General features: G+C 38.4%; 1 protein-coding gene across 1 annotated transcript in view; it reads left to right on the top strand.

Moving 5' to 3' along the window:
• SLTM (SAFB-like, transcription modulator) overlaps positions 1-25826 on the top strand; it is a 34559-nt gene extending 8733 nt beyond the window's left edge. Inside the window, exons 2-22 of the mRNA XM_009885778.1 lie at positions 389-476; positions 9061-9125; positions 9429-9614; positions 10053-10100; positions 11097-11124; positions 12473-12941; positions 13505-13554; positions 15578-15696; positions 17321-17470; positions 17564-17673; positions 17762-17922; positions 18264-18355; positions 18564-18721; positions 19095-19107; positions 19832-19981; positions 20589-20713; positions 21921-22091; positions 22963-23277; positions 23743-23881; positions 24659-24816; positions 25175-25826. Of these exons, the coding sequence (XP_009884080.1) occupies positions 389-476; positions 9061-9125; positions 9429-9614; positions 10053-10100; positions 11097-11124; positions 12473-12941; positions 13505-13554; positions 15578-15696; positions 17321-17470; positions 17564-17673; positions 17762-17922; positions 18264-18355; positions 18564-18721; positions 19095-19107; positions 19832-19981; positions 20589-20713; positions 21921-22091; positions 22963-23277; positions 23743-23881; positions 24659-24816; positions 25175-25283 (2904 nt within the window). The 3' untranslated portion in view covers positions 25284-25826. The remainder of the gene's footprint in view (positions 1-388; positions 477-9060; positions 9126-9428; positions 9615-10052; positions 10101-11096; positions 11125-12472; positions 12942-13504; positions 13555-15577; positions 15697-17320; positions 17471-17563; positions 17674-17761; positions 17923-18263; positions 18356-18563; positions 18722-19094; positions 19108-19831; positions 19982-20588; positions 20714-21920; positions 22092-22962; positions 23278-23742; positions 23882-24658; positions 24817-25174) is intronic.
• Positions 25827-26291: the final 465 nt, after the last annotated feature.

The following is a 26291-nucleotide window of genomic DNA, read 5'->3' as shown; positions in this document are numbered from 1 at the left end:
GGCGCGCCCGGCGCCCCGGGGGCCGGAGCTGGTCGGGCGGCCGGCGGGGCGAGCCCCCGGGCGGGTCCCTGCTGTAGGGTTTCCGTGCTTCCCTCCCTCCTGTTCTCGTACTGCCCTGAATGCCATCACGGGTGCCGTAGTGGCGTTTCCAAAGAGAAATGTGCCGATCCTTGATAAGCTGTCATTTTAATAGCTTAAACTCTTGCCGTTATCACTAGCGTTCCCTCCCTCTCCTCCAGCTTTAAGTGAAAGGTTTAATCTAAAGTGTTTTATAGAATACTTTTGAGATGGAAAAAAATAATAGTTTGGCTCGCTGACTTATGCTGAAGTGAAATTGTCCAGCTTCCCACTGAAATCCATTAAAAATTTTATTTTTTGTCTCTTTTAGGCTATTGAAGAAGAAGGGGGCGATCCAGATAATATTGAAATAACTGTTTCAGCTGACACACCCACCAAGAAACCAACTAAAGGCAAAGGTTAAGACCTGTTGATATACATTACAACTGCAGAGATCCGTGAGGCCTGGGGTTAAGAAAGACAATTTCTTGGAAATGTTTGGATACAGTTGGGACTTCGCTGTTTATGACTTCTGTCATGTAAGGCATCCTTTGCCTCGCTCGCCTGTTTTCAGTCAGTGTGTATAGGCAATGTATAGGCATGCTGGATGTACATGGAAAATGATCGGGTTAAAAGATGTATTCTGAGGTAGTGGCTGTACTGCCCACAGATCCTGGAGACCTGTGCTGTGTGTGCTGAGGCTGTGTAGATGATCTGTTGAGATTTTTGGAATGTGTTGTGTTAACAGAGGTCCTGAACATGGAGTGTTACAGGTACAAAGTGGGTGTAGGGACTGCTGTGCAGCTCTGGTGCTGGGTATCTTTGCAGTGTCTAAGAGTATCTGTGCAAAAGCAACACAGGGAGAGCTAAGAGGTTGTTTATCCATGAGAAGGTGCTGGACCTAGGCTAGTGATGAGTGTATGATGGATGATAAGTGGTTAGGGTCACTGCCTGAAGAGGACTGTGTCGTGCGGTTTTGTTACCATGCTTTTTACTGAAGACGGGATTTATAAATGAGAATTTCCCAAATGGGCTCTGAAGGCTCACAGTGAAATGTCTAATTAAGAGATTTTGTTTTTTCTCTTGTGAAAAATAATTACTTAGTTTCTAAACTGATCTGTTTGGCAGTGATTATGTTGGCTCTGTTTTCTTTTGCATAAGTATTTAAATACTGGTTTGTGAGTTTGGGTTCTGGGAGATTTTTGTTAGGGTTTTTGTTCTCTGTTGTTCTGGGAGCATCCATAACCAAGTAATACCGGGAAAGGAAATGTCTGTTTTATGCATAGCATTCTTCATCAAACATACGTGCTAAGAATGTTCATACATGTGCTGTAGATACCTGTTTTGGAAATGATCAATCTTATACCACTGTCAGTTGTCTTAGGCTGAGTTTTGTGGTGGAAGTGATTATTCATGCTTTTGTCTAGTGCTGCGAATGGGGAATTTAATAATAAAACCTATCTGCTTAAAAGTTTGAATAACTTACCTGTACTTTTGACACACTAGAGAAGTGTAAGGAAATAAACTGTTCCACAGCGCGTTTTCATTTTCTTCTGTGACATTACTTTATTCCCTTCTCTGGAGAGGTAACTGATGCTTAAGAAAACTACTTGGGAGCTGAATAAGGAAATGCTTCCCTGTTTTTTCATGTAGATCTAAATAGCTACTTTTTCTGCTGTGATGAATGCTTCTCATATCTACTGCTTTTCATCCTCCTGTTCTCCAAACTAATATCATGATGTGCATAATGTTCTTGAACTGACTTCTGCAAAGGCAGTTTGCCTACTAGCGATGCTGCTGCCTGAATCAGTAGCTGTTCCCTGCCACCTCTTCTGTGGAATTGAATTGTAAAGTGTACCTACGGCATTTATGTTCTTGGTAAAGCTCAAAGTAAAATGCAACCTTCATGAAGTTCTTATCTGCTCACTTTGCAAGCTCAACACTTTTTTCTCATTACTTTTTGGATTACAAGTCTTATGAGCAAATTTTGTGCCAAAAGTATGAGAGGTTCATGCTGTATTAATCTTCAAGTGTGGAACAAGGAAAAACTCACTAATTTGTCTAGGGAAAATCTTTTTTGATCTTACTGGTTTACGTCTAACTGTAAGAAAGAATATATTCTTTCTTTTTAACTATTCCTTGTATGTGTTAGCTGCTGATTCTGATGTTATCTCCCTCTGTGGTGCTTTCTGCTGAAATATTTTGCTAGTAAACAGAAAATATCCCTCAAAACTTCCAAGTTTTGGAAATTTAGTACTTCAAAAATGCATTCCCTAATGTGTCACTACAAAACTTTCGAAGGCCTGTGGGAGGTGCACGCCCATCGACTGGGTTCAGTAGGACTGAGTTTTGGTTTAGAATTAACTATCTTGATCCTCCTTGTGCTTTTACATGCTCTTTGCTATGAGTTGTGTTGCCTCCTTCACTGATTTTGGTCTAGGCCTTTTGCTAATGCTTCCCCTCCACCCCACAGCTTCAGACTAATACTAATGGACCTTTTAATTGTTTTGCTGCAGTCCAGCAGTAAAATTAATGGCACTACTAGTCCTATAGTATTTTTTTCCCTATGCTATTATTGCTGTACAGAGGAGGGTAGGAATATTAGATAGTCAGTGGCGTTACAGAGCAAGTACAACCTCAGAAAAGGCCAGGGTGTGGGAGGAATGGATAAACCTCCTCACAGCAGCCAGGGAGAGGTGGATGGGAGGGAGGAAGGAGGTTTCCCTTCTGAAAAATCACAAACTATGTCAGATAGCTCTCAGTTTTAGATTTGACTGTCTTTTGTAGCTAGTTTTACTACAACTCTTGAGGTCTGTGGAAAAGTGAGATGTCTAGTTCCCTAGCACTGTCTGTTAGAAAAACTTGATCCGGATATCGACACAAGCTGAATTAGAGGGGGAAGAGTGTGTGTGTGAGTGATATATTTGTTTTCTCTCTCATTGCTTTTTTTTCTGTGTATGTTGACAAAAATGGAGATGAATAGGAATGGGGTTAAGGGTGGGACTTAACTTTAACAGAACAGGATTTTGTAATGGCCTGACAAATTCATTTATCAACTGAGTGTATGCTGCAGGTTTTTACTGGACTGTGACAAGCTTTTGAAAACGATGATACACAACCAACTTGATATGAGAGAGGGAAGAAACATCTATGAAACACTATGAGTGGAAGAATAAGGCCTTGAGTAAACTAGTTGAATGTAGACCTTCTTCCTCTCTTAAAACAAACAGTACCTTGCCACTGACCTGTACCAAGTTCTGCAGCATAAGCTATTGTATGAAAAAGGAGTCATATTTAAGACAGGGCATTTACGGACTTGCCCAAAATTGAGGTAACACAGAGGGAGCCATGCGGATCTTCATGGGGAAAGTGTATAGGTGGAGGATTCTGCATCATGACTTAAAGAGTGCTTGCAGAAGGATTCTGTAATCCAACAAGAATCCTTGGTCAATCCTGTATGCAAAGTTAATAAAATTCTAAAGCTTTTTCCAGAAGCTAATTTAATTAAGTATTTGGGGTAAAGAAGAACTGCAGAACAGTTAATCAGAAGAGCTATAGAGGTGAGATCAGTTGGTTTTGCCAATTAAAGTGTGAAAGCTTAAAGATGGAAAAAATACAAAGTGCTCCATCTTTAATTGCCTCAGCTGTGCCTCTCCACCCTGGAATTTAGTAGCTATGGGCAAATTTTTCTTTTTGTACAAAGATGACAGTTTTCAGAAAAAGCTGTTCTTTTCAAGCCTGAACATTCTGCTGCTTATTCTGCTATCCAGAGGAAGTTATTTTACTGCTAGTTTGACATATTTTTCAGATGTTTCTGATGTGAACATTCCTTTGAGCTTTGTGCAGTCAAAAATATTGTAGCATATTGATACATCATGACTTGGTGATTGAAACCTTTTCTGCCAAGTGGATGAAGAACAGATTCTAGGCTAATCAATTTTAACCTCAAAGTATTAATGTGATCGAAGATGTTTATTTGCTGCTCTTTGAGTTTCTAAGGTCTAAGACACTTTGTGTCTTAAGTACCCTCTAGTTTCCAACTGAATTCCCAATTTGACAATACTGTTTCTTAGATCAAGAAACAATAATAATAAGCTGGCTTATACTGTTGCCCAAATAATTTTGACTGCTTTGTTTAGTTACTTAAAAAATCAACCTAGGTTGAAGTTTATCAACAGTTGATAACCTCTCGTAATGGCATCTGTCCTTCAGGAATATTAAAATAACTGTTTTAATGAACTGACAGTTCATTATTTTTTCTTCTGAGTTGTTAACATCCATTAACATAGTTCTGTGATGTGATTTCTGAAGCGCTGCTGTGGAGCTAGCTTGCCCAGAGATAGCTCAGAGTTCTCCTGCCCAGTGAACTATTGCTGGAGAAAGACAGGGATTCTCAACTGCGCTGAAAATAGGTGTCTTACGGCCGTGTTGCATACGTGACATACTCTGCAGGGTGCTACTACAAATGCCTTGATTTTAATCTTGAGTAACCTGAGTTTCCAATATTTTCTAAATAAATATTTTTCAGAATAAATTTTCTAAATGAATCTTGTTCCTGAGCTTTGTTGACCTGCTTTTTAAAATTCTTTTATTTTTTAGGGCAGGCAGGTAGCTGCTTTGTTACTGCTTCTCAGTGGCTGGTTCTGTTGATCTGCTTTGTAGTTGCTGAATAAAATTGTAAAGTTTGAAAAGTGACTTCTCCGAACGTTCTTGGGAGGGGTGCCCTTGCACATAGTGCTGTTGCACAGCTAATTAGGGCTCTAATGTTACCAGGCATGTCTGTCTTAATTGACTCACAAAGTAGGTTTGTTAATTTATTATTATTTCTAGGTGTCTGACCAGTAGTGTTCAATCACTCTATATATCCCTGCAAACTTAGAAGTATTTCTGTCAAGATTAAGCCAATTGTTGAGACCCTCCTCTTTCTCAAGTGTTTTACGCAAGATAGAGTGCATTATAAGGAAGCGAATAGATTCTCCTCTTTCGAGGAAAGATACATGTAAGTTATTTGTAAAGAGAACATGCCTTTTAAACTAGACTTTCTTCTTGAATGTTAATGAGTAGATGATATATAGAAAAGAACCTTTCTTTGGAGGGAGGGAGTTATTGAGCGAAAATACCTGAGCTCAGTATTGATAGTAGAAATTTATAAGTTGTAATCAACACTTAAAAAATAACATGCAGACTGAACCCTAGAAACACTTTGCATAGGTGGTTATTTTAAATATTGTAAAGTTGTTTTCATCATTTAAGTTATGTTATATCATGCCTTATTGAAGTGAGATACCAATGGTGTACAACAAACTGTAGGTAAGGCTTCCGAGTGCCCTCAGATAGGAAGAAGTAATCTCACCAATACTTCCTAAGTAATTTGATTAAGGTGGGGGTGAGTGATATCTCTAATGAGCTGCACTAGAAAGTGTTACAAATGTTTAATCATGTGATAAAAAATTATGGCAAATCTTACGAGCAAGTCGGCGATTCTCTAGAGAGTATCTGACTTTGCAAAGTACATCCTTTATAAAAATGATGAATGACTAAAAGCAGTATCCTGCAGACACTGTGGAAGACTTAAATGATACCACAGGGCAACAAGATTATTTAAGAATACAGAAAAGTTACAGGATAATTTACTTTTGTTAATATCGTGGCAAATGATACTCTTCAAATTGCAGCAGACCTCTTAACTAAGTAATGCTATGAAGAGTTTAGTCCACTGTAAAGATATTTTTTTTTTTCCCCCCTTCCTCCTTTTTGCCTCCTATCCCATGTTTTTCATGAATCTTTAGTATCAGATATGACAGAATCCTGCTGGGGGTTTTAGCAGGAATACCAGAAGAAATGCAAACACTCGTTCTTCCAAAATTTTACGTTGTGTCACTCTGCTTCTGCATGAGATGCAGCTGTCTAGTTTGCTTAAGACTTGTCAGAAATACACTCTTCTATAATTCTGTATACACTCAGGCAGCCTGAATGTCTCGTGTAGAAGACCGTGAATAGGTAGAACAAGCTTATGGGACTGCAAGGCTTGTAAATGAGATGAAAGCTAAACCTGCATAATGTTAAACCAACATTTTAAAGATGTTCTAAGTCTTCGACTTACTTCTAAGGAGAATATTCATTCTCTTTGTAAATAGTCTGTTGCAATTTTCTGGTGTGTACTCATTGCCAGAAAAAGGATTGAGCATGGCTGATAAAGGAGCGTCATCATTCCACAAGGTAAAAGAGTATTTGTGGTGTTAGGCACCCAGATCTGTGGTGAGGGCTGCTTACACCACTGGCATTTTCTGTAGCCACTGCATGGATAAACCTGTACGTAAATTTTATCTTGTTGTTGACAACTTGTATGACTTGAGACCTGCTGTGCCTGTTGTCTGCAGAAGGTCCAGCTCTTCTGACCGCAATTGTTAAATGCCTTTTAATCCCAGTTACTTTCCTCAAAGTGATACTGGTCTTGAATAAATTCACAGAAACAGTCAGTTTCTGAAAGGTGTTGGTTGCAATCTAACTTAAATTTTATGAAATTTGAGCCACATTTGCCTTTCAGTAGCCTGTTGTGGATGAGTATCAGTGTGGAAAAGTTTTGAATTTTTGTGGCTGCTGCCTTTTTGGTAGTGTACCACCACAGGAAAACTATCCGTATCAGAACCATGAACTCTGAAGTGCCACTTCAGAGCAATGTGACTCCAACCAGATCAAAGTAACCCGAAACACAGACCTGAGAGGGAAAGCAAACTTCCTTCCACTTTCTGGCTTGAAGCTGAAAAATGAAGGTCATTGTTCAGCTCTCCTTATGCCTTGGAATACCTCTGGTACTCAGAGTAAATGGGTCGTATTGCAAAGACAGACAGACTAGTGAAGGCTAATGAAAACATGTATTCCTGTCTGGCTTAATTTAGCAGCAAACAAAAGGATGGACAGCTTCATTACTGAAAGGTATAACTTCTTCTTGATGAAGACATGTCAGTAAAATAAAGTTCTCTAGATGCCATTGCAGAGTGATGGGACTAACTTGAGGTGCTTTGTCAATTTTTTTATTCCCTATAAAGTCTGGGCTCTAGTTCACCTGCCAGATTTCCTCAGGTGAAGGAATGAATTTAAGTAGCTTTCATAACAGTACATGCTAGGTAGTTGCTAAATATGTCTAGCATCTGCTGTGCGTGTTTGCCTGTCTCTGTGTATGCTTAGCTGGATATGGGATGCAGGAAAAGCTTGGACTTTTAGGTTTAGCAAACTAAAGAACTGAAATGTGAGAGGGGTGAACCAGAAAACAGTTGACTGTGTGCAGAAATCCTTGCTGTCTCGCTGCTTTTTACTTATATTGGTGATACCCGTGGCTGTAGATTCTGTTGCAGAACGCTAAAATACTAATACAAAATTTGGGTTAGTCTTGCTTTCAGGCATCAGCTGTGATGCATACCAAAATCTGTCCTTTCCAGTGTGAGTGCACTCCTTCTGAGGAAAGCTAGCTTCCCGAAGTATGCCCACGCTGCTGGCTTTTTGCACCAAAATCTTACAAATCTATTGCATTACAGATACAAACCAGGAATGTTTTGCTTTAAGTAAAGTGAAATCAGCGGCAAGATCTCTGTGCATTTAGATCTGAATGTTTAGATCTCATGTTCTGCAGTTGTAGAAATAACTTCTGCCATGTGTCTTTTCCTGGAGACTAGAGTGCGCGTCTGAACTCCAACCAACAATCTGCTGCGTATAGGAGTACTGTCAGTGTCGCCTTTCAGTGGAATGAGTAAAACCAACTGGAATCTAAGTAAAAACAAAACGGTAGTCCCTCTTCTTGCTCGGTAGTTGAGCAGTTTCCAGCTTTGACATGCGACTTAAGAACTGTGTAAGAAAGACTATGGAAATTTATTGCTGACAAAAATTGGCTGTTCCAGGTAACAAAAATGTGTATACGGCATCAAACTTCGGCTTAGGTTTTTCCTTTCTATTGCTTTTGAATATCTATAGAATTGATTTAGCCATTCATTAGAGGATGAAGGGATGAGGGAAGATGTGATGTCAAAAAATAAAGCATTAAATGCTGATCATGACTGCCATCTCATTTGCATCTTGAATTGACACTGAGTTTCAGGAGGAGATAGTAAAGCCGCTTCCTAACAGAACTGCTTTTGTACCTTGAGCTACTGAAAAATATCACATAGGCTAATCTTTGATAGAATGAATCAGAGAGACAGAATGCCCTACAAAGGGTGTGTTTGTGTGGAGATATTTATATCTACTGTTCTTTGGTCTTGTTTTTGCAGAAGATGAAGGAAATTCAATGGGTTCCAAAGGGAACCATGTCTAGTCGTCATTTCCACAAAGCCATCTTTATTAGCGAAAAGTGTGCGTGTGTTGGAAGAACAGAATTCCTAACAGAACATGCCCGTAGTACAGTAAAGAATGTGTAGAAAACCCAAGTGTTTCACCTGACAATTCTTCTGATTGTTCCCTCTAGTCATCATAAGCACTGAAAAAGGTGACTTGGAGAGGCTGTGCAATTGCCGTACTTGTGGATACTCAAAACCACAGCTAGGTGAAGCCCTGAGCAATCTGATCACACTGGGAACTTACCTCTGCTTTTGAGCAGGAGGTCGGGTGGACTAGATGGCCTTTAGAGGTCCCTTCGACCCTAAATTGCTCAGTGATGCTAATTACCCTATAAAGTCAGGCTTTTCAAAGTCTTAAGTCATAAAGTCTAGGTAGCTCCAGTAATTCTAGAAATGTACACTGTAATGTTCTCCTGAATTCCATTATCACTCCAAGTAGAAGGATTGGTGTTAAAATCACTAACTTGGATGTGACTGCCTGTTTGTGCAGCAGCATTGATGGTTTGTGCTCACTCAGCTGACCTTTTTTTCACCTCACCTTAAAAATACTGTTTTAAATACACTATATTATAGTGAACACTTCAGATAAACTAAGGCCTAACGCATAATCGCTATTGAAAGAAAGTCTGCTCTACATAGCAGCCCTAGTCATAAGCATATCCTGTCATTTCAGGTAAAAAGCAGGAAGCTGATGAATTAACTGGTGAAGTTTCAGTTGAAGATGATTCCTTTGTCAAGGTAATAAAAGTATGTACATTTTTTTTCCCAGTTTATATTTAAGTTAAATGTTTGGGTTTATTTACCAAAAAAGCTTCAATTGTCTTTGTGCTAATTTATGTGGAAATTTGGGGCATTGTTTTTACTCTGTTCACAGCTGTGATGCCTAAGGGTGCGAAGGTGTGGGGTTTTTTAAACACGCTATGCATTTTTTTTAATGGATGTGATGTGGTATTTTGCAGAAACAGTGATTCTAGCAGTACATTTTTCAGAATATAGCTATTACCCTTAGTTATGCCAAGTATTTGTTGTTCACACCAAAAGGAAAGTGAATTGGAGACTCAAGACGCGAGTGATCAAGACGGAAATGATGAATTAAAGGACTTTAAAGAATCTGTTGAAGATGAGAACCTGAATTCTAAAGAGCTACCATCTGCAGAAAAGAAAAGATACCATGATCTGGAGCCAGCAGAGATGACAGAAGATGCAGAAAAGGATTCTGAAAGTCAGGTACTTTGTTGTATTTTACATGCATTTTTATCAGCAAAATATACATTTTTCTTAGGGTGTCTGTGGTACTAGGAAGTCAGAACTAGATTTTCAGTTTGTCTTGCTTATCTCCAGAAGATAATTTGGTACTTCCTTCTTTCTGTTCTCCTTGACTTGTGTTTGAATAGTCCTGAAACAAATGTGGCATTGATAAAATTCTACCACAGTCCATACAGAGTTCTAAGCGGTCCTTTTCTCTGCTACTACTAGTGACATACGTAATCTGAACGCTGAACTGAAAGTTGCAAGTCATGAGAACTGTTCGTTGATGATCACCTTATTGAGTGTGTTATCCACTTAACTGAAATGTTTTCTGAGTTTAATGAATCTCTTGTCTCTCTGAATGTTTAAGTGTCTTACAAATAGTATGCTGAGCAAGTCCCTTTTGTGTTCTCATAGGAAAATGAAGGTCAAGATATGGAAGATTACACTTTTCCAACTGTCCACGTAAGTTCCAATTAAGTTCTGTTAAGCTGATTTTCATGTCTGTTTAGTTGGAGAAGATCGCTTTAGACTGACTTTTTGTTCCAGCATGCGTCTTTGAGTCAGATGATGTAATACAGTAAAGGTAAACAGTATGGGAAGTTTTCATATTTTTATTATAATGTAGATGATTGTGATTTCCAAATAAGGTGTCCTATTTAAATGTAAATTCCTGTCTATAATTTGGGAGTATTCAGTGCATAGACCTAGCGAGGAATAGTTTTCGGTGCTTCAGAGGGCTATGCCAAATGCTAACATAATATATACAGCCTATAACAGAGTTTAGTACTCCTCTTTCAATGTAGAAATTTGCCTTTGGAGAATGTTTGCCGGGGGGACGCTGGTTGTTTGGGGTTGTGGGGGTTTTAGTTGTTGTTGATGCTAACATCTGTAATGTCTTCAAATTCAGAAATTCATTCTGAGTTACATGGAATTGATGTCTGAAAAGGGACATCTCATACAGCATGTCTTGCTCAGTGAGGTTAATGATAAATAAGTAAATACCTATTGAAATCACAGTTGCTTTTTTAAGTACTTGGTGGAGGAAGTCTGCCTAGTTTCTGACTTCTGTCCTAAGCTTTTAAAGCTACGGCTTGCTTGCATTTCATTGAAGTAGTAATTGGCAGTGTAACATCCGTTCTGAAGGCTTTAGTGAGGCATGGGACAGTTTAGAAACGTCCTGTTGAGTTAAGGCGGAGGGGGGAGGGAAGGGGAAGAAAATAGCTGCATGTTCCAACCAACTGCAAACCGCAAGTGTTGCGGATAGGTACCAGTGAAGCTTCGTACAAATTTTCAGTGATTTGACAAGGGAGGTGCACAGGCTTCTAGATCATCTTTTCTTTGGAAACAATTTTCAGTTCATTAATTTGCCTTTATACAATAGAAATTCTGTGGAAAATATGAACTGTTCTTAAAGTTTTAAAGCAGGAGACATTTAGTCTTGACTTCCTTTTCTTGCAGGATGGTGAAGATGAAGAAAATGAGAAAGGTATGTTTAAAGTTTAATAGAGTTCAGAGGTCTTTAGTCTGGTAGAGCAGGCAACTTTCTCTTGTAATATTCAATCTCTTTACTAATACTAGGCTTGTCTCCAGTACTAAGTATCAGTTGTCTCCTTACTAAGTTCGGCACCTGGAATCATTGCAGTCAGTGGGTTTATTTCGCTCCTAAGAGTTATTTTACTCTTAAGAGAGTTGATTACAGTACTTATCAGTTACTGTGGTGGATGTATAATATAGTTGTAATACTATGATTCTTAATGAAAAAACCCCATAGTATTCAAGGACTCTGATTTTAACATACGGTAAGTCTTGATGCAAAAGCTTCCAACTTGCACTGCAGTAACTGATGGTTAATTGAGTGAAATGATACACGCTTACACTGAACTTGAGCACCCAACGACTGTATGGACCGTCATATGCTTGACTTACTGTCACGTAGAAATACCAGTTGTATGTAGGATGGTAAAACAAGGGTTTGGAAACCTGTGGAGTGGCTACCTTTTTTTTCAAGCTGTGCTCATTAGTGAAACTATAGAAGGAATGGAATGCATTTGGGCAAAAAGACTTCCAGGACAGAAGTCTGAAGGATTCTCCGTATTGTGGACTAGAAAGGACATGGAACACCATCACTTCACACAAGGTGGAATAAACACGTTACTGAAGTTACAGGATAAAACTACAGACTCCATATTTACGAGGGACCCTATGGCTGAAGTGTCTCATCTGCCAAATCCAAGAATACGGTTGGAGATGCCGATGTGGGACTGAGATGGAAAATCTGTCCAGTGGATGAAGACAGAGAACCATTTGTCTACGAACTCTGGATTAAAGCTCGCTCGTCTGTTCTGCAGCAGCCTTGTACAACTAACTTGACTGCCAAACAACTGCAAAAGGGAACACCAGCGTGGAAGACTGGCTGGAATTCTCCAAGACTGTAATTCTTTCGGATTTGGGAAGGCTTGAAGTCCTAGAACCAGGAAGATTCAAAGACCGATTAAATCAAACTGTGAGCGTCCAAAGCAACTATTTTCTTCTGGAAGGCTAAATCGTAAACTGGAAAATGGATACTTCTTATGAAGAACGGGTATCTCCAGGATGGAACCATATTCTCCCTCCTAATGTTTTGGTATTTGTCTCTAGAAAATGTGTTTTGCCATGAAGAATAAGTGATCCTGGGTAAAGGATTTATATTTGTGTTAATACACCTTGTGTTTTTTTCTAACCTTCCATCAGTGCTAATAACTGGCTTTGTATTTTCTAGGTCCTATTCTAGCTATGCATATGAAATTGTTTAAACTTCTTGTTTTGCCGTATTTATTCCTGTTAAATCCTCTTAGATAAAGCAGGTTCTGGTGATGGTACACAAGAAGTATCTAAACCTCTTCCTTCAGAAGAAAGCCTAGCTGAGGCTGATCACACGACTCACGAAGAGATGGAAGCTAACACCTCTGTGAAAGAAGCTGAGGATGATAACATATCGGTTACAATCCAGGCTGAAGATGCCATCACTCTGGATTTTGATGGTGATGACCTCCTAGAAACAGGTAAAAATGTGAAAATTACAGATTCTGAAGCAAGTAAGCCAAAGGATGGGCAGGATACCATTTCACAGAGCCTGGAGAAGGAAAGCAAGGACTATGAGATGACTGAGAACCATAAAGATGGTAAGAAGGAAGACTGCCTGAAGGGTGATCCTGTCAAGAAGGAAGCCAGAGAAAGTTCAAAGAAAGCAGAATCTGGAGACAAAGAAAAGGATACTTTGAAGAAAGGTCCCTCGTCTACTGGGGCCTCTGGTCAAGCAAAGAGGTTTGTTTTTCTATGTCAGTTCTTTACGATACTGAGTACCAGCATTCAATAAGATCACTCTACATTAAGGGGGTAGCAGCAAGAATCTTGTAATTAGTATCCTATGCTCCTGCCTATAGATTTTTTTGACCGCCATAAGTTACTTTTTAAAATTCAAGATCTTCGTATAGACACTATGTCCTACTGATTGCATTGTCGAATTGTCAGCATTTATTTATTTTTTGCAAATTGACGATTTTTTTAAATGTCCTTGTGATGATGGTAATGAACAGCTATCAGTTCTAAGAACACAAAATGAAGTCAAGTCCCCGTCCTGAAATCTGGAGAAGATTGCCATATATCCACTGAATAGAGTTGTCAGAAAATCTAGATCTTCAGGCATCTTGGGGAAAATCAGTGCAAGAATCCATAAGGGAATCATTTGTTCAAATATACAGTCTAGCCCTTTTTTATTTTTATTTTTTGAAATGTTAACTTGTCTATTAGTATTAGTAGTGTAAAATGCAACACTTACCAAATTCTGTGTTTTCAATTTTCTTCTGATTTTTGATTTGCTTCTCTAGCTCTACTAAGGAATCTAAAGAAAGCAAGACAACTTCAAAGGATGATAAAGGTAACTATTGCAAATTAAGGTAGTATTGTCTTGAACTAAATGGTTTCCTGTTTGAGAAGTTGCTTGCTACAAACTAAAATGGCTTGTATAATTGAACTCATTCATCTGTAGTAAATTATGCTAGAGTTACAGTAGTCATTATTTATACGTATGTGTATCTCTATTTTTTTTTCCTCCTTATGCCTGATTCCTTGTAAGATCAAAAATACTTATTCTAAAGACTTGGTGAAAAGATATTCTCCTATTTCAAAATACCTTTGGGAGCAAATTCCACTTAACGTTTCCCAAGTCTTTGTTTTGATGAGAAGGTGTAATTTGCAGATAAGCCCGCTGTAACTTACATACAACGATTTGGGTTGATGTTATACACAGTACAAGCAAAAAATAATGTCAAGTATTTCAACATAATGCCAATGAATTTTTTTGTCTTCTTTTGAGTTCTAGCTCATTTTTAAATAGAGCAAACTCTGAACCAAGTATAACAGCTGAGATGCCAGCTAGCAAAATTGCACTTGGGGCTGTTGAGTGCATTAAAGTCGCACCTACGTGCCTACCTTGGAGTTTCCGTATGTTACCATAAAACCCCGTATTACGATTACAAATTCAGAGTGGAGCTCAAGAGCACGTTAATGTCACCAGTTATACTGATGCTACATAGTTGAACAAATGCATTTGTATAAGCTCATGTGTCTCCTTATTTTGCCTGCTAGCTCTCTGCCAAAAACCTTTGTCACAGAATCTCTTGCATATCACTAATGGATGAATGGAACTTTACCTGATAAATGAATTTCTGAGGAGAAATTTTGGTGACAGACATAATTCAGTCTTCTGCAGATGCATGTCTGTTTGTTATAGTTATATGCTTACAATGAAATTAAATGAGAATACGACAAATCTGCTTTCATGTGGCATATATGACACCTGTAATAGTAACTGTCAAGGCTGTTTTAAAATACATAGCTGAAGCCAGCATAGTGGCTCCTTAATGATATTTAATGATATTCGAAGCGTATCATGGTTTATCAAGATATCTAGGATTATCGAGATAATCCTAGATTGATGGTAACTGAGATTTGTTGCCTTTTGCTCTTGGTTCATCTTGACCTATTAAAGAAGAAAACCTACCCTTTTTCCTCAAGGTGGTTAAATTGCCTTTTAAAATTTTGCGTCTACCAGAGTTTCCAGCTCTTTAGCTGGAGATCCAGTTCTGATCTTGCCTGTATGGCTGGCTACATTTTAACATACTCAAAACCATGTCATGCATTTAGCAGCAAACAACAACAAGCTGAACTAAATAAGACTAAAACTTGTTGGGAATAAGATTATGTGAATCTCTTGAGTTCTTAGTCCTGTGTTGTTGCAAAAATGGCTACCGGGGGGGGGGGGGGGGGGGGTGGTGTTGGTGTTTAAGGCACATAATGTGTTTCTGGCTTTTCTTTGGTGTTTTCCTTAGTATGCGGGAAATCATTTCGGTGGGTTGTATCCAGTTCTACATGCAGCAGTATTTTTTAAAAGCTGCTCTGGATGGAGGGCAGATACTTCACAAAGTTGTGAAAATTGAGCACGTTATTCTGGAGGCTAGGATTAACTAAGCCTCCTCTATTTACCTTTCTGCTGTCTCTTTGGTAATGTGAGTAGTGTAAAGAGGTACTGATGAAGAAGGAACACTGGGTGCTCAAAAATTGTCTTGGATGGAAGTTATTGATAAGAACCAGAATTTGAAGCTAAATGCACATACCCAAATGAGGGGTAAAGCATGCCTTTAACGAAGAATTGTGTGATTTTTCTAGCTCTGTCGTTTGGGTGTGAGTTAGCCAAGCTGTTGGTCTCGATACATGGGTAAACGAATGAAATCTTATGGCCTATATTTTTTTTATATAGAAGTCTTTTCAAGAAAGGTAACCGGATAAACAGTTACTTAAAGGTAACGGGCTAAGTTTCTCTTTTCAGCAACAGTTTAGTTCAATATTCATGATGCCTTTGTCTCCTTAATTTTTTGGCTGTTTTGTAAAACTTATTGCAGGAAGTGCAAGCAGTGTTAGTGGTAGCAGTGGAAGTTCAACTAGAAACCTGTGGGTTAGCGGACTGTCTTCCAACACAAAAGCTGCTGACTTGAAAAATCTCTTTGGCAAATATGGAAAGGTATTTCATGGGGTGTGATACCATGTGTGTTGTGTGTGTCTCTTCCTCCTCTATTCAATTACAGAAATTGAGTAATACTTGATTTAAATCAGTGTCTGAGATGAAACGTCTAACCAGTGTCATCTAAAAAGCACAATACTTTCAGCATCTAAAGTAAGAGTACCTGCCTACAGGAAGAACCATATTGTAATTTTATATAAATTTTTTCTTCCTGTTGAGGTAAGATGGATGCAAGAGCAATGTCGCAAATATGACTGGTCAGGACTGGCTTTAAAAAATGTTTTTTAAAATTATATAACGGTGGCTATGTTCTTTTGCAGCAACTGTATTTAACTATGAGTGTAAGATAATGTGCTAACTGGTAAAATTGTAATACAGTCTGTCTTTATAGAACTGGCTGCTTTGGGAGGCTGTTCTGAAAATGTGTTCTGAGGGCTTATGAATGGGAAAAATAGCTAAAAAAAAGTGAGAGTTAGTGTCTGTTCTTTTAGGGACTCTTTTAATGACTTAATGAATTTTTTTATGGCCTACTTAAACTAAGCCTGTTTTCCTGGATTTTGGTTTTATTTAACATACAAATGCCATAGAACAATGCAGAATCCAGATAAGCTAAGCAGTCTTCTGAAAACAGTTTTTGTTGCAGTTGTTCTCATTTTCCCACAGGAGTTGCTGATAACTGTGTGAATTCCTAGTGTTTGTATAAGCTGGGGCAGTTATGTTAATGCATCTTGGGAACTAGTTCGAACCTTAGCACTGTGAATATCAAGGATGTGTACTGATTATTGGATATCTGATTTTCTGAATAAATTTAGTAGGGGATTTTATTTAATGCCTTCACAAGTGTTGAAAGCTGAGAGTATATTTTGTTAAAGCTTCAAATTCTTTGGCTGTTTTTGCTGTAAAGATGCTTGATACCTGTATTTCCTAGGCTTCCCAGTTTTAAATTAATTGGGAAATATTAATTTCTAAAGGTCTGTACCATTACAGGCTGCTACAAAGATAAAATAGTTGCATTAAAGCATGACTATGTCACGAAGACTGGCTCCAGTAGTTACAGAAATTCTAGCAAGGAGCAGGAACACAAAGCGTAATGCTTTCTCAAGAAGCAGGTGTCAAAGAGCTGGTTGCTAAGGTTGTTTAATTGACACATTTTCTAGATGCCTTTGAAGAACTGGCTCCCTTATTAAGTTACTACATAATAATGTTTATACCTTCTCGCCTTTAATTGGCAGCTGCTGACTTTTTGGGAGGCGTTCATCTGTCAGGGTTGAACCATCAAATTAAGATCAGTGGTGGTTCTGTGAATGAATTTTGACGGTAACTGTTAAAAGAAGCATTTAGATAATGTGCATGAGGTTGTGACTGGTCAAAACAGGATGTAAGCATTAATATGCCTTGATGGGAAGGTTGGGATAAAGTTCTCTAAGCTGGAACTTCCTATGGAATCATACACTTTTGAAGACTTCGAGTGTCAGTCTCTCTGGTGGGGTGGTTTTTTTGTTGTTGTTGGGGTGATTTTGTTCGTTTTGAGTTTTATATACCAGGGTAAAAATATTATTGGAATGCCATTGCTTCCTTACTAGAAATGTCACTCTCAAAACCCGAATTTTACCTGTTTACGTAGGTGCTTGGTGCAAAGGTGGTCACAAATGCACGAAGCCCAGGGGCAAAATGTTACGGCATAGTAACAATGTCTTCTAGTACAGAAGTGGCTCGATGCATTGCACACCTTCATCGAACAGAGCTGCACGGACAACAAATTTCTGTTGAGAAAGTAGGTTTAATCAGATGAAAAAAAAAAATCCCCAAATAGACCATCTTGTGGAAGAATCTACATTAACCTATTTGCTTTTCAAAAAAAATATAGGTGAAAGGTGATCCCTCAAAAAAGGAGTTGAAGAAGGAAAGCGATGAGAAGTCTGGTTCGGGTAGAAGCATGGGAGATAAGAAGACTGCATCAAGTGATAAAGCCAGCAAGTAAGACATTTCACATGTCTTCTGAAGTTGTGAAAATCCTTAAAGTTGAATTTTTCTCATTGCATTTGTGTGTTTCTTTCCTAACAAGAACTCCATCAACCAAAAAAGAAGAAAAGAAATCTGAGAAATCTGAAAAAAAAGAAAGTAAAGAAGCCAAGAAAACAGAAGGTAAAGATGAGAAGAGTGATAATGGAACAAGTGGCCCTAATCAAGAATCCACTAAAAAAAATGAAGAAAAGAAAAGAATAAGTATGCAACATAGCCATGTTTCCTCCTGTTGAATCTGTGTGTCTGACTTGTTTTGGGGGCATGTTCTTGCTCTTACCAGAAGCCAGATAATTAAACACTTGCTCTTTTTAGACTCCAATAACATCAATTACTTTAGAGCTGATGTTAAAGCTTCCATATTTTATATTACTACTTAATTACAGACATGTGCTGGTATGCTTCTGCTACCAGTAACAGTTCAATTTAGAGATTTAGAAATTTCACCAAGGAAAATCTGTAGTTGTCAAATAGGGCTATGTGTGTGTGTTAAACTTTTTTTTTTTCTTTCTCTTTCTTTCTTTTTTTTCTCCCCCCTTCACTAGGTGGTAAAAGCCCAGGTCAAGTTGTAGTTTTAGACCAAACAAAAGGAGACCAAGGCCACACTAGGACAGTTAGAAGGGGAAGGTTTGATAAAGTAAGTATCTATAGATTTGATACTACCTTACAGTTGATATTTGCACTGAAGAGTCAATAAACTATTACAAACTGTTAAGCTTAGATGGCAGCTTTGTATGCTTTGGGATAGCTAAGTAGTTAATGATACTTGAACGTAGCATCCAGAAATCTCCCTAAATGAATGAGACTTCTGAAATAACCATTGTAATCTCTATCTATAGCCACAGATATTGAGGAACAAAGAGCGTATTATTCAAGATAAAGTGAAATTCAGGGAATACAGGGGTAGAAAGGATATCTTGCCTTTTGAAAAGATGAAGGAACAGAGATTGCGAGAACACATGGTTCGATTGGAAAGAATACGACGAGCTGTTGAACTCCGAAGGTAGTAATTCAACTTTTTGCTAAAGGCTATTTTATACATTATTGATCAGATACTATATTTAGAAATCTAATTAGAATGCATTCTGTCAAGCCTTTTTCTCAGATGTTAAAGTCTGGGACTCTACCTAACAGTATCTTTATATGGATTAACAGACTCCAAAAGTTTTGTCTAATCTTTTGATAGCCATATCTGTACGCACATAGCTTAGTGTTTGTTGTACGGGGCGGGGGGGGGGTTGTATCTCATAAATGTTACTGCATACCAGTTTTCTTTTTGAAAAGATGAGACGTTGACTAGGAGATGTGGCCAAAAATAGTGTTTCGGGGGTTGGTTGTTTGTTTGTCTTTAAAGGGAGAACTGTTGTATATTTAAGTGACGACTCAAACGTAATACAATTTTGTCCCTTTAAATAAAAGGACCAAATGGCTACACTGTTCTATTCTGCTGTTTTCATATGGCCAAAAAGTTTGCAAAGGATAGTTAAATGAGTTGTGTTGTGAGCTGGATTTCCCAAGGAATTCCCAGCAAGCATAAAGCCTAAAGGAGAAAATGCCTTTCCTGCTCTTTGTAAGCTGTACTATAGGAGGTGGGAAGAAAAAAGCAAAATTAAGCTGTTGACAAGCACACTTAACCTGTGCGAGTCAGAGTGGTCATGTTATTCTGTCTTACTTTTGGACAGAAAACAGTAAATTTTTTGTTAGCTTGAAGAGGGCAAAAGCTAAAATAGCAAGTATTTTTAAGATCCAAATCATATTCTTTGTCACCTTGCAGACAATAACAACAGCTTAGCAATGTAGAAAATACCTCAAGAATAATGATTCTTGGTATAACTTTTCCTAGTATCTGTTGTCTGCTTAAATGGTGCTGTAGAATATGCTAAAAGCAGTTTGGCTACTTGGGGCTAAAAGGAGTAGACTTCTGATACCAGGACCTCTGTCAACAGCTTACTCCCAAATAGTGTTTTTTAATGTCTGTGCCTATTAGTGGCACAGACTAATAGGCACTAACTAACTGTGGTATTAGTTTTGGTTGAGAAATCTTTTTCAGATGAGTTTCTGCTACCTCTTTTTTTTTTTTTTTTTTTTTCTTTTTTTTTGGGGAAAGAAATAGCGTCGTGAGAGAGAACGCATACGAATAATGCATGAACGAGAAGAATGCTTGCAGAGAGAAAGGGAACGATTAGAAATCGAAAGGCAAAAACTAGAGAGGGAAAGGATGGAACGGGAGCGTTTGGAAAGAGAGCGTGTTCGTATTGAACAGGTGTGTATATTTATATTTTGGACTGTAGTGCATATCATTTTGGAGTATAACCCAGTTTGCACTTGCGGCGAATTTTTCTCTTCACCCTTCTACCCTGGCCAAAAAGAACTAACCAAACCTTACATAATCCACAACGTACAACAACAGTAATCTTTCTCTGGTTTGCTTGACTTGTGAGTGATTTGATGGCAAATTCTTGCTACTGGTTTATGCAGTGGCTATGCACATCTGTCTCTAAAACTGCAGTTCAGCAGATCATATTGTCTGTACCAGTCTTCCATAATTTTAGTAGATTTTTCCCAGAGAATGTCACCGCAAAGTTAATGAGATGTGTTTCTGGGCAACAAATACAGTAGCAATACAAGAAATTGCCTGGAGATACTGCTATGTAACAGCCAATAGCTTCTCCAGATCTGTTGCCTACTTTTTTAGAGAAGTACTCCTTATGCTCTTTAATCTTAGATGCTATCCAAGGATGAATTGTGTCAGATAGCCTTTAATAGAAAACTACCAAGTATTAATTTCATATGGTTGCTAACAGTTCTATAGGTATCCAATAAAGAGCTGTTTCGTTTGTTGTGTTTATTCACCCTTCCTTTCGTGGTAGGAACGTCGAAAAGAAGCAGAGCGTATTGCTCGTGAAAGGGAGGAACTTCGTCGACAACAGCAGCAACTTCGTTATGAACAGGAGAAGAGGAATTCTTTGAAACGTCCACGTGATGTAGATCACAGGTAACCTAATTCTCAAACCATTGTTTTACAGCGCTTAGTAAAAAGAAACAGCTACTGGCTTTGTGTCAGACTTGAAAATGCATTTGTACCTAAAACAGGTCTTCACAGAAGATCTAGATTTGTTTTGGTTTGTATTTGGTTGCTTTTGTATTTCTTTGGTTTTGACATCAATATTTTGATGTACAAATACAATATTTTGTATTTGTTTGGTTTTGACATCAGTTTATGCCAAGCATGAAACATACCTTATCTGTAGGAGAGAGTTTTGAAATAAGAGAAGCATCCCATGCGTTAATTCTTAGTGTATGAAAAGAGCATAGCGCAATTTGGCATTTGCTGAGAAAAGCTGTTCTTCTGCCATAATGGTTGAAATTTCTAGCTTCTATGTTAAGAATCCACATTTCTAGTAAATGGGTGGTTCAGGAAGTCAACGGGATGGCTTGAATTTTTACTGAAGCTGGTGACACTTATCATTTGCTGTCTAAGCCACATGAATTGAACTGGCTTTGATCTTTATTTGATTATAAGAATAGGACTGAGATCTTAGCCATAAAATTGACGTACTGGTGGTACAATGGAAGGTAAGTGTAAGTTGTTATGGTAGATACAGTAGCAGAACACTAATATTTCTTCATCAGAGGAATAAACAGCTTCATTTGTCAAGGCTAGTGATTATACACTTCAGTATCTCACGTTCTTACCATAGAGACTCTGTACCTCAATGTTTCTAGTGAGCAAGGCTGTGACATCTCCTACGCTATTCTTTCCTGAGAAAGCTGGTCTGATTTGTGGGTGTTCTGGTTTTGGGTTTTTTCTTCTAGAAGGCAGTTTTTTTTCTCTAGAAGGCTATTTTCAAGGCAAAATTTTGCTACCGTGATGGTTTTGTTGGGATTTTGGGTTGTGTTTGGTGGTTTGTTGTTTTGGGTTTTTTGGTAACTGCCCAACATTGTGTACTATTGCTTAGATTTTATTACATATTTTATTGATACTTTGTCTCTTTATTTTCACTTCAAACAGTGGGGTGTGTTTGGTTTTTTTTCTTAAATGATTTTATTGATTACTGTTTAGAGAGTCTACCTTTGTTAGTGGCTTTCAAAGGTCAAATGAGCATCTTCAAAACGGACAACCAACTCTTCACAATTTTCTGCATATTAGGCTTTGGTTTGGATACATGTAGCTCATGAGGGTTCATTTGTTTTGCTTAAAGGAGAGATGACCCGTACTGGAATGAGAATAAGAAGATGGCTCTTGATACAGATGCACGTTTTAGTCATGGTTCAGATTATAGTCGCCAGCAGAACAGATTTAATGATTTTGATCACAGAGAACGGGGACGATATCCAGAAGGTTCTTCTGTTCCGTCATCATCTTTTGATAGGTAAGTTTAGATAATATGGCAGGTATTTGCCTGCCAGCTTTACTGTGGATTTCACTCTTAACTATTCAAAACTTAAAGTAGTGCTTTACACAGTTCTGATGCAAGAGAATTGCAGTAGTGTCCTGAAACTTCTTGTGTCTTCAGGACTGGCCATGTATATCATGGAATTCAGTCTGCTTTTCTCTGAGGACTTTAAATTAGCTGCCTGGTGGTCTCTTTTGGGTGACATTTCAAAATAATTTTTGTGATTATTCCTCTCTCATATCTAGTCATAAGTGGGTTCCACTGGATTAGATCTGTCCTACTTGGTAACCCATGTCCTTGAGAAGGAAAGCCAAAAGCAACTGATTCAATGAGAGTTAAGAACATTACTTGCACGAGTCACATTCATCAGGGTCCGCACAACTGTGCAGGAAATGCTGGTTACAGATCGAACTTCATGTTTCCATTAAACATCTTCATTAACCATTAAGACCACATAATTGTAGCTTCTGGACTTCTACTTTTATGCTGCAGTGAACTAGAATTATATTTTCTAGCTGACTCAAGAAATCTAGCTTTCCCTCTGCTTCATACTAGGCAAAAAGGGAGGCCCTACAACTGCTTAAATTATAGTGACCAAAATGTGAACAGATAAACACATAAAGAAATGTTAGAATGGCTGTAAGAACTCAAGCTCAAAATTTCAATTGTAGAAATAAATATAATTTGACATGGGAAGGATCTTTGAGATACATATCACGTATATAGTAATAAACATGTAGTGTAAAGATGCATAATATTTTTGTCTTCTCACACATGTGCTTACATGTGCAGAGAAATGGGAAGCTGAGAGACAAGCAAATGACTTTTTCCTACTTCTACAACTTAGGCGAGAACGTTTTGTAAATCAAGGCGAAGCAAAAAAGTCTCGCCCAACAGGACGAAGAGAAGAGCCAGGGTTTGAGAGATATCCGAAGAACTTCAGTGAGTCCAGAAGAAATGAACCGCCACAACCAAGAAGTGAACTTCGAGATACAGACAGACGAGAAGTGCGAGGAGACCGAGACGAAAGAAGAACGGTGATAATTCATGACAGACCTGAAATACCACATGGTCGACATCCAAGAGAGACTGGTTCAAATCCCCCTAGGCAAACAAATTGGAAGAGTGAGGGAAGCATAAGCACAGACAAACGGGATGGCAGGTAAATTTGCTGGCTAACCAACAGGCTAGTCAAGGTATTGATTCCTGTAGAATTTATCCATAGTAGCAACTCCTCAAGAACCAATGTGTAAAGAGAGGACAGACCCCCTCTGAAAGAATGGCAGAGGCGCTTTCGAAAAGCATTGGAAAAACATTGTGTGTGCTTTGTCACAAATGCTAAGCCTCATCTGTAAACTTGATGCTGACTCCCAACAATATTCTTACTCACACGTAGCAACATACAGTAAGGAGGCTTTTGTGCAAGAATGCAGATGGAAACAAATAACGTGTAAGCTTTAATAATTTAGAGAGCCACATAGATCTAAAAGAATGTTTCTAAGAAGCTAACTGTAAGTTGCTAGGAACCTGAAAAACAAAAAGGAATCTTTGAAGTCTACATGTGCTGTGATTTGGTACCAATTCTATTATACTGAAACCAAAATTTTGATAAAAGCAATTTTTACAGAGGCGAGAGGCCAGATCGATCGGGAAGAGAAGTGTCTGGACACGTGAGAGGTGCACCTCCTGGTAGCCGAAGCAGTGCTTCTGGGTATGGAAGCAGGGAAGGAGAACGAGGCGTGATGGGAGAAAGAGGTGGAGGACAAGTGAGTCATCTCTTCGTGTTTGTGTGCATGAGTGAGAGACTGGAGAATGCAAAATCACACTGGATAAATGACCATATAGCATCCATAAATCATTAGCGAGCATTCTGACTATTTTCAAGTTACTTTTCTTTATTTTAAAGGTTCTTTTTTGTCGGGTTTTTGAATAAGCCAAGAAATTGCAGAAAACGTGCCCAATTCTTTTTAGGTCTAGCATCTTTGAGGTAGACCAGAACAATACCTAAATGAGTTCCTGATTAGGCTTTAAAGAATTTGTTGTCATCCTGTGTTTTCAGGACCAACCTTACACTGCCAGTGCAGTTTGTCATTGTAATCTGTAATGTGCTACTGAGAGAAAAACCTTCAATAAGACTTGTCTTTAAAGTCCACAGACTAAATGCTCCGTGCTACTAGATCCTTAAGCATCTAAAAAAAAAAAACCAACCCAAAACCAAACAGTGTTTCTCTTTCTGTAACTATATAGAAGATACTTGTCCGTGATTACGTGAGATCGGGGCAGAATTAGGAGTAAAGTATGAGTTTGTGGAACTTCACTCCTTGCATACCCATGCAGTCATTATTGGGAATTAGTTCCTTTTTGTTATCTAGAGTTATTTTTAACAGGATTCTTGTAAGCATGGGTTGGCTGACGGAAGTCTTAAAAGATGCTCGACTTTTGTATATAACTAAGCTGTAAGCTTAACTTTCTTGAAACGCTCGTTTCCTGTTGATAGCGAAATATACCTTTCATTCCGAAAATGACTGTCACTTTCTTTCTAGCACTATAATGAGGACAGACATGTTGTTGAACGCCATAGTCGTGAAACTGGACCAAGAAAAGAATGGCATGGACCTAGTTCTCAAGGAAGCGGGTATCATGACACGAGGAGAATGGGAGATGGCCGTGGAGGAGGTGGCATGATGTCTCCCCATACAAGGTACAAAAAGTACTCCTTCCTTGCAGTTCCCTACTGAGCTCTCAAAGCTTTGGTTGCTTGGGCAGTATAGTAGTCTCGGTGCAAGCAGCATGACTTTCTGGGGATGGGCTGTTGCTGCAGAACATACAAACCCATCTTTCTGTGCCAGCGCATGGCTCCACGTTGTTGCATTGCCAGTGGCAGCATCGTTCAGCTGCACAGAAGCGAGGGACTTCTTGCGAAGTCTCTTTCCTTGCATGGTTTCAAGTCTCTTCTGAGACTGAGTTGGTGATATGAGAAGTAACACTGTTCTTGCCTGTACACCAGGAGTTTAGATACTTACCGTAACTTAACGCTTTTTTAAAACCTTTGTTTCCAGTAACTCTTCACCAATTAATAGAGTTGTACAGATCACAGGCAATTCCATGCAGAGGGGAAGTGGCTCAGGATTTAAGCCATTTAAAGGTGGACCTCCACGAAGATTCTAAGATCTACAGCTGCTCGGTTTCAAGATAACTTATTGAAATCTCTTGTAAACTTTCTCTGATTAAAAACAGGAAATCTTGTCTGGAAGTCCTGGTTAAATTTTTTTAATTTAACATGATTACTTTCCTCTCAATTTTGGAGGCATTTTAATAGTTACGTTGTAATTTTGGATAGTTTTTGTGTATCTTTGATAAGCATTTTCCCTGAGGCACTAGAGCTGTGTAAAAACAAATTGGAACCAAAATATTTGTTAATCCTGTATAAAAGAATAGTTTCCAGCTGTGTGCTAGTAGTTTGATTTACCAACATTAGCTCTGTGGTGTCTTGCTTTAAAGTTAGCTACTTATCACAACATACACAACTATAACCTCCATTTTGAAGGTTGTTCAGGCTATTATCTCTGCTTTCTAATTTGTAGAGAAATAAGATTGTTCTTTCATTACTGGGTATTATGTAACCTATTTTTGCAGAAGGTACTGTTACATTGAGTGCATTTATGTGTATTCTTGCAAATGTATTCTTTTGAAATAAACCTTCATATTCTGTATAGCTTCTAGTAAGTCTTTGAAACAGCCTTGGGGGAAGGAAGAGAGACTTAAACAGACTCATTGGTATAGCAAGTCAAAACGTGGGTGCCGTTAGCTTCCAACTCAAACGTCTGTAATTGTTTCCTTCACTAGGATTGAATTGAAAATCTAGAAGCACCTTTGATAGCACAAGAAAGACTAGTACCAAAAAATACAGGATCATTCATGGGAGGCCTAAAGAAATACTTCTACAGAGTTTGCTCTTTATGGCAAAGCCCTGGCAGAACTTTGCCCGTTGATTTTAAACCAGACTACCACGAATGCACTTCGCCTATAGTGATTGGGGAATCCTATAGATGCAGTCTTGTTTAGGTGCACCTACCACGCTTCACTGATGAAGTCTCAAGCAAAAGGGATGCATCTTCTTAAACCTTTTGGGTTTGTTTAATTTTGAATGGCCTATGTTAAAGTTTTTTTTGACCA

The sequence above is a fragment of the Charadrius vociferus genome, unplaced genomic scaffold, assembly GCF_000708025.1.
Source record: "Charadrius vociferus isolate BGI_N301 unplaced genomic scaffold, ASM70802v2 scaffold325, whole genome shotgun sequence".
In the NCBI taxonomy this organism is placed as follows: Eukaryota; Metazoa; Chordata; class Aves; order Charadriiformes; family Charadriidae; genus Charadrius; species Charadrius vociferus.
Note: the sequence above shows the minus strand (reverse complement) of the source record. Positions and strands in the feature narration are given on the sequence as shown.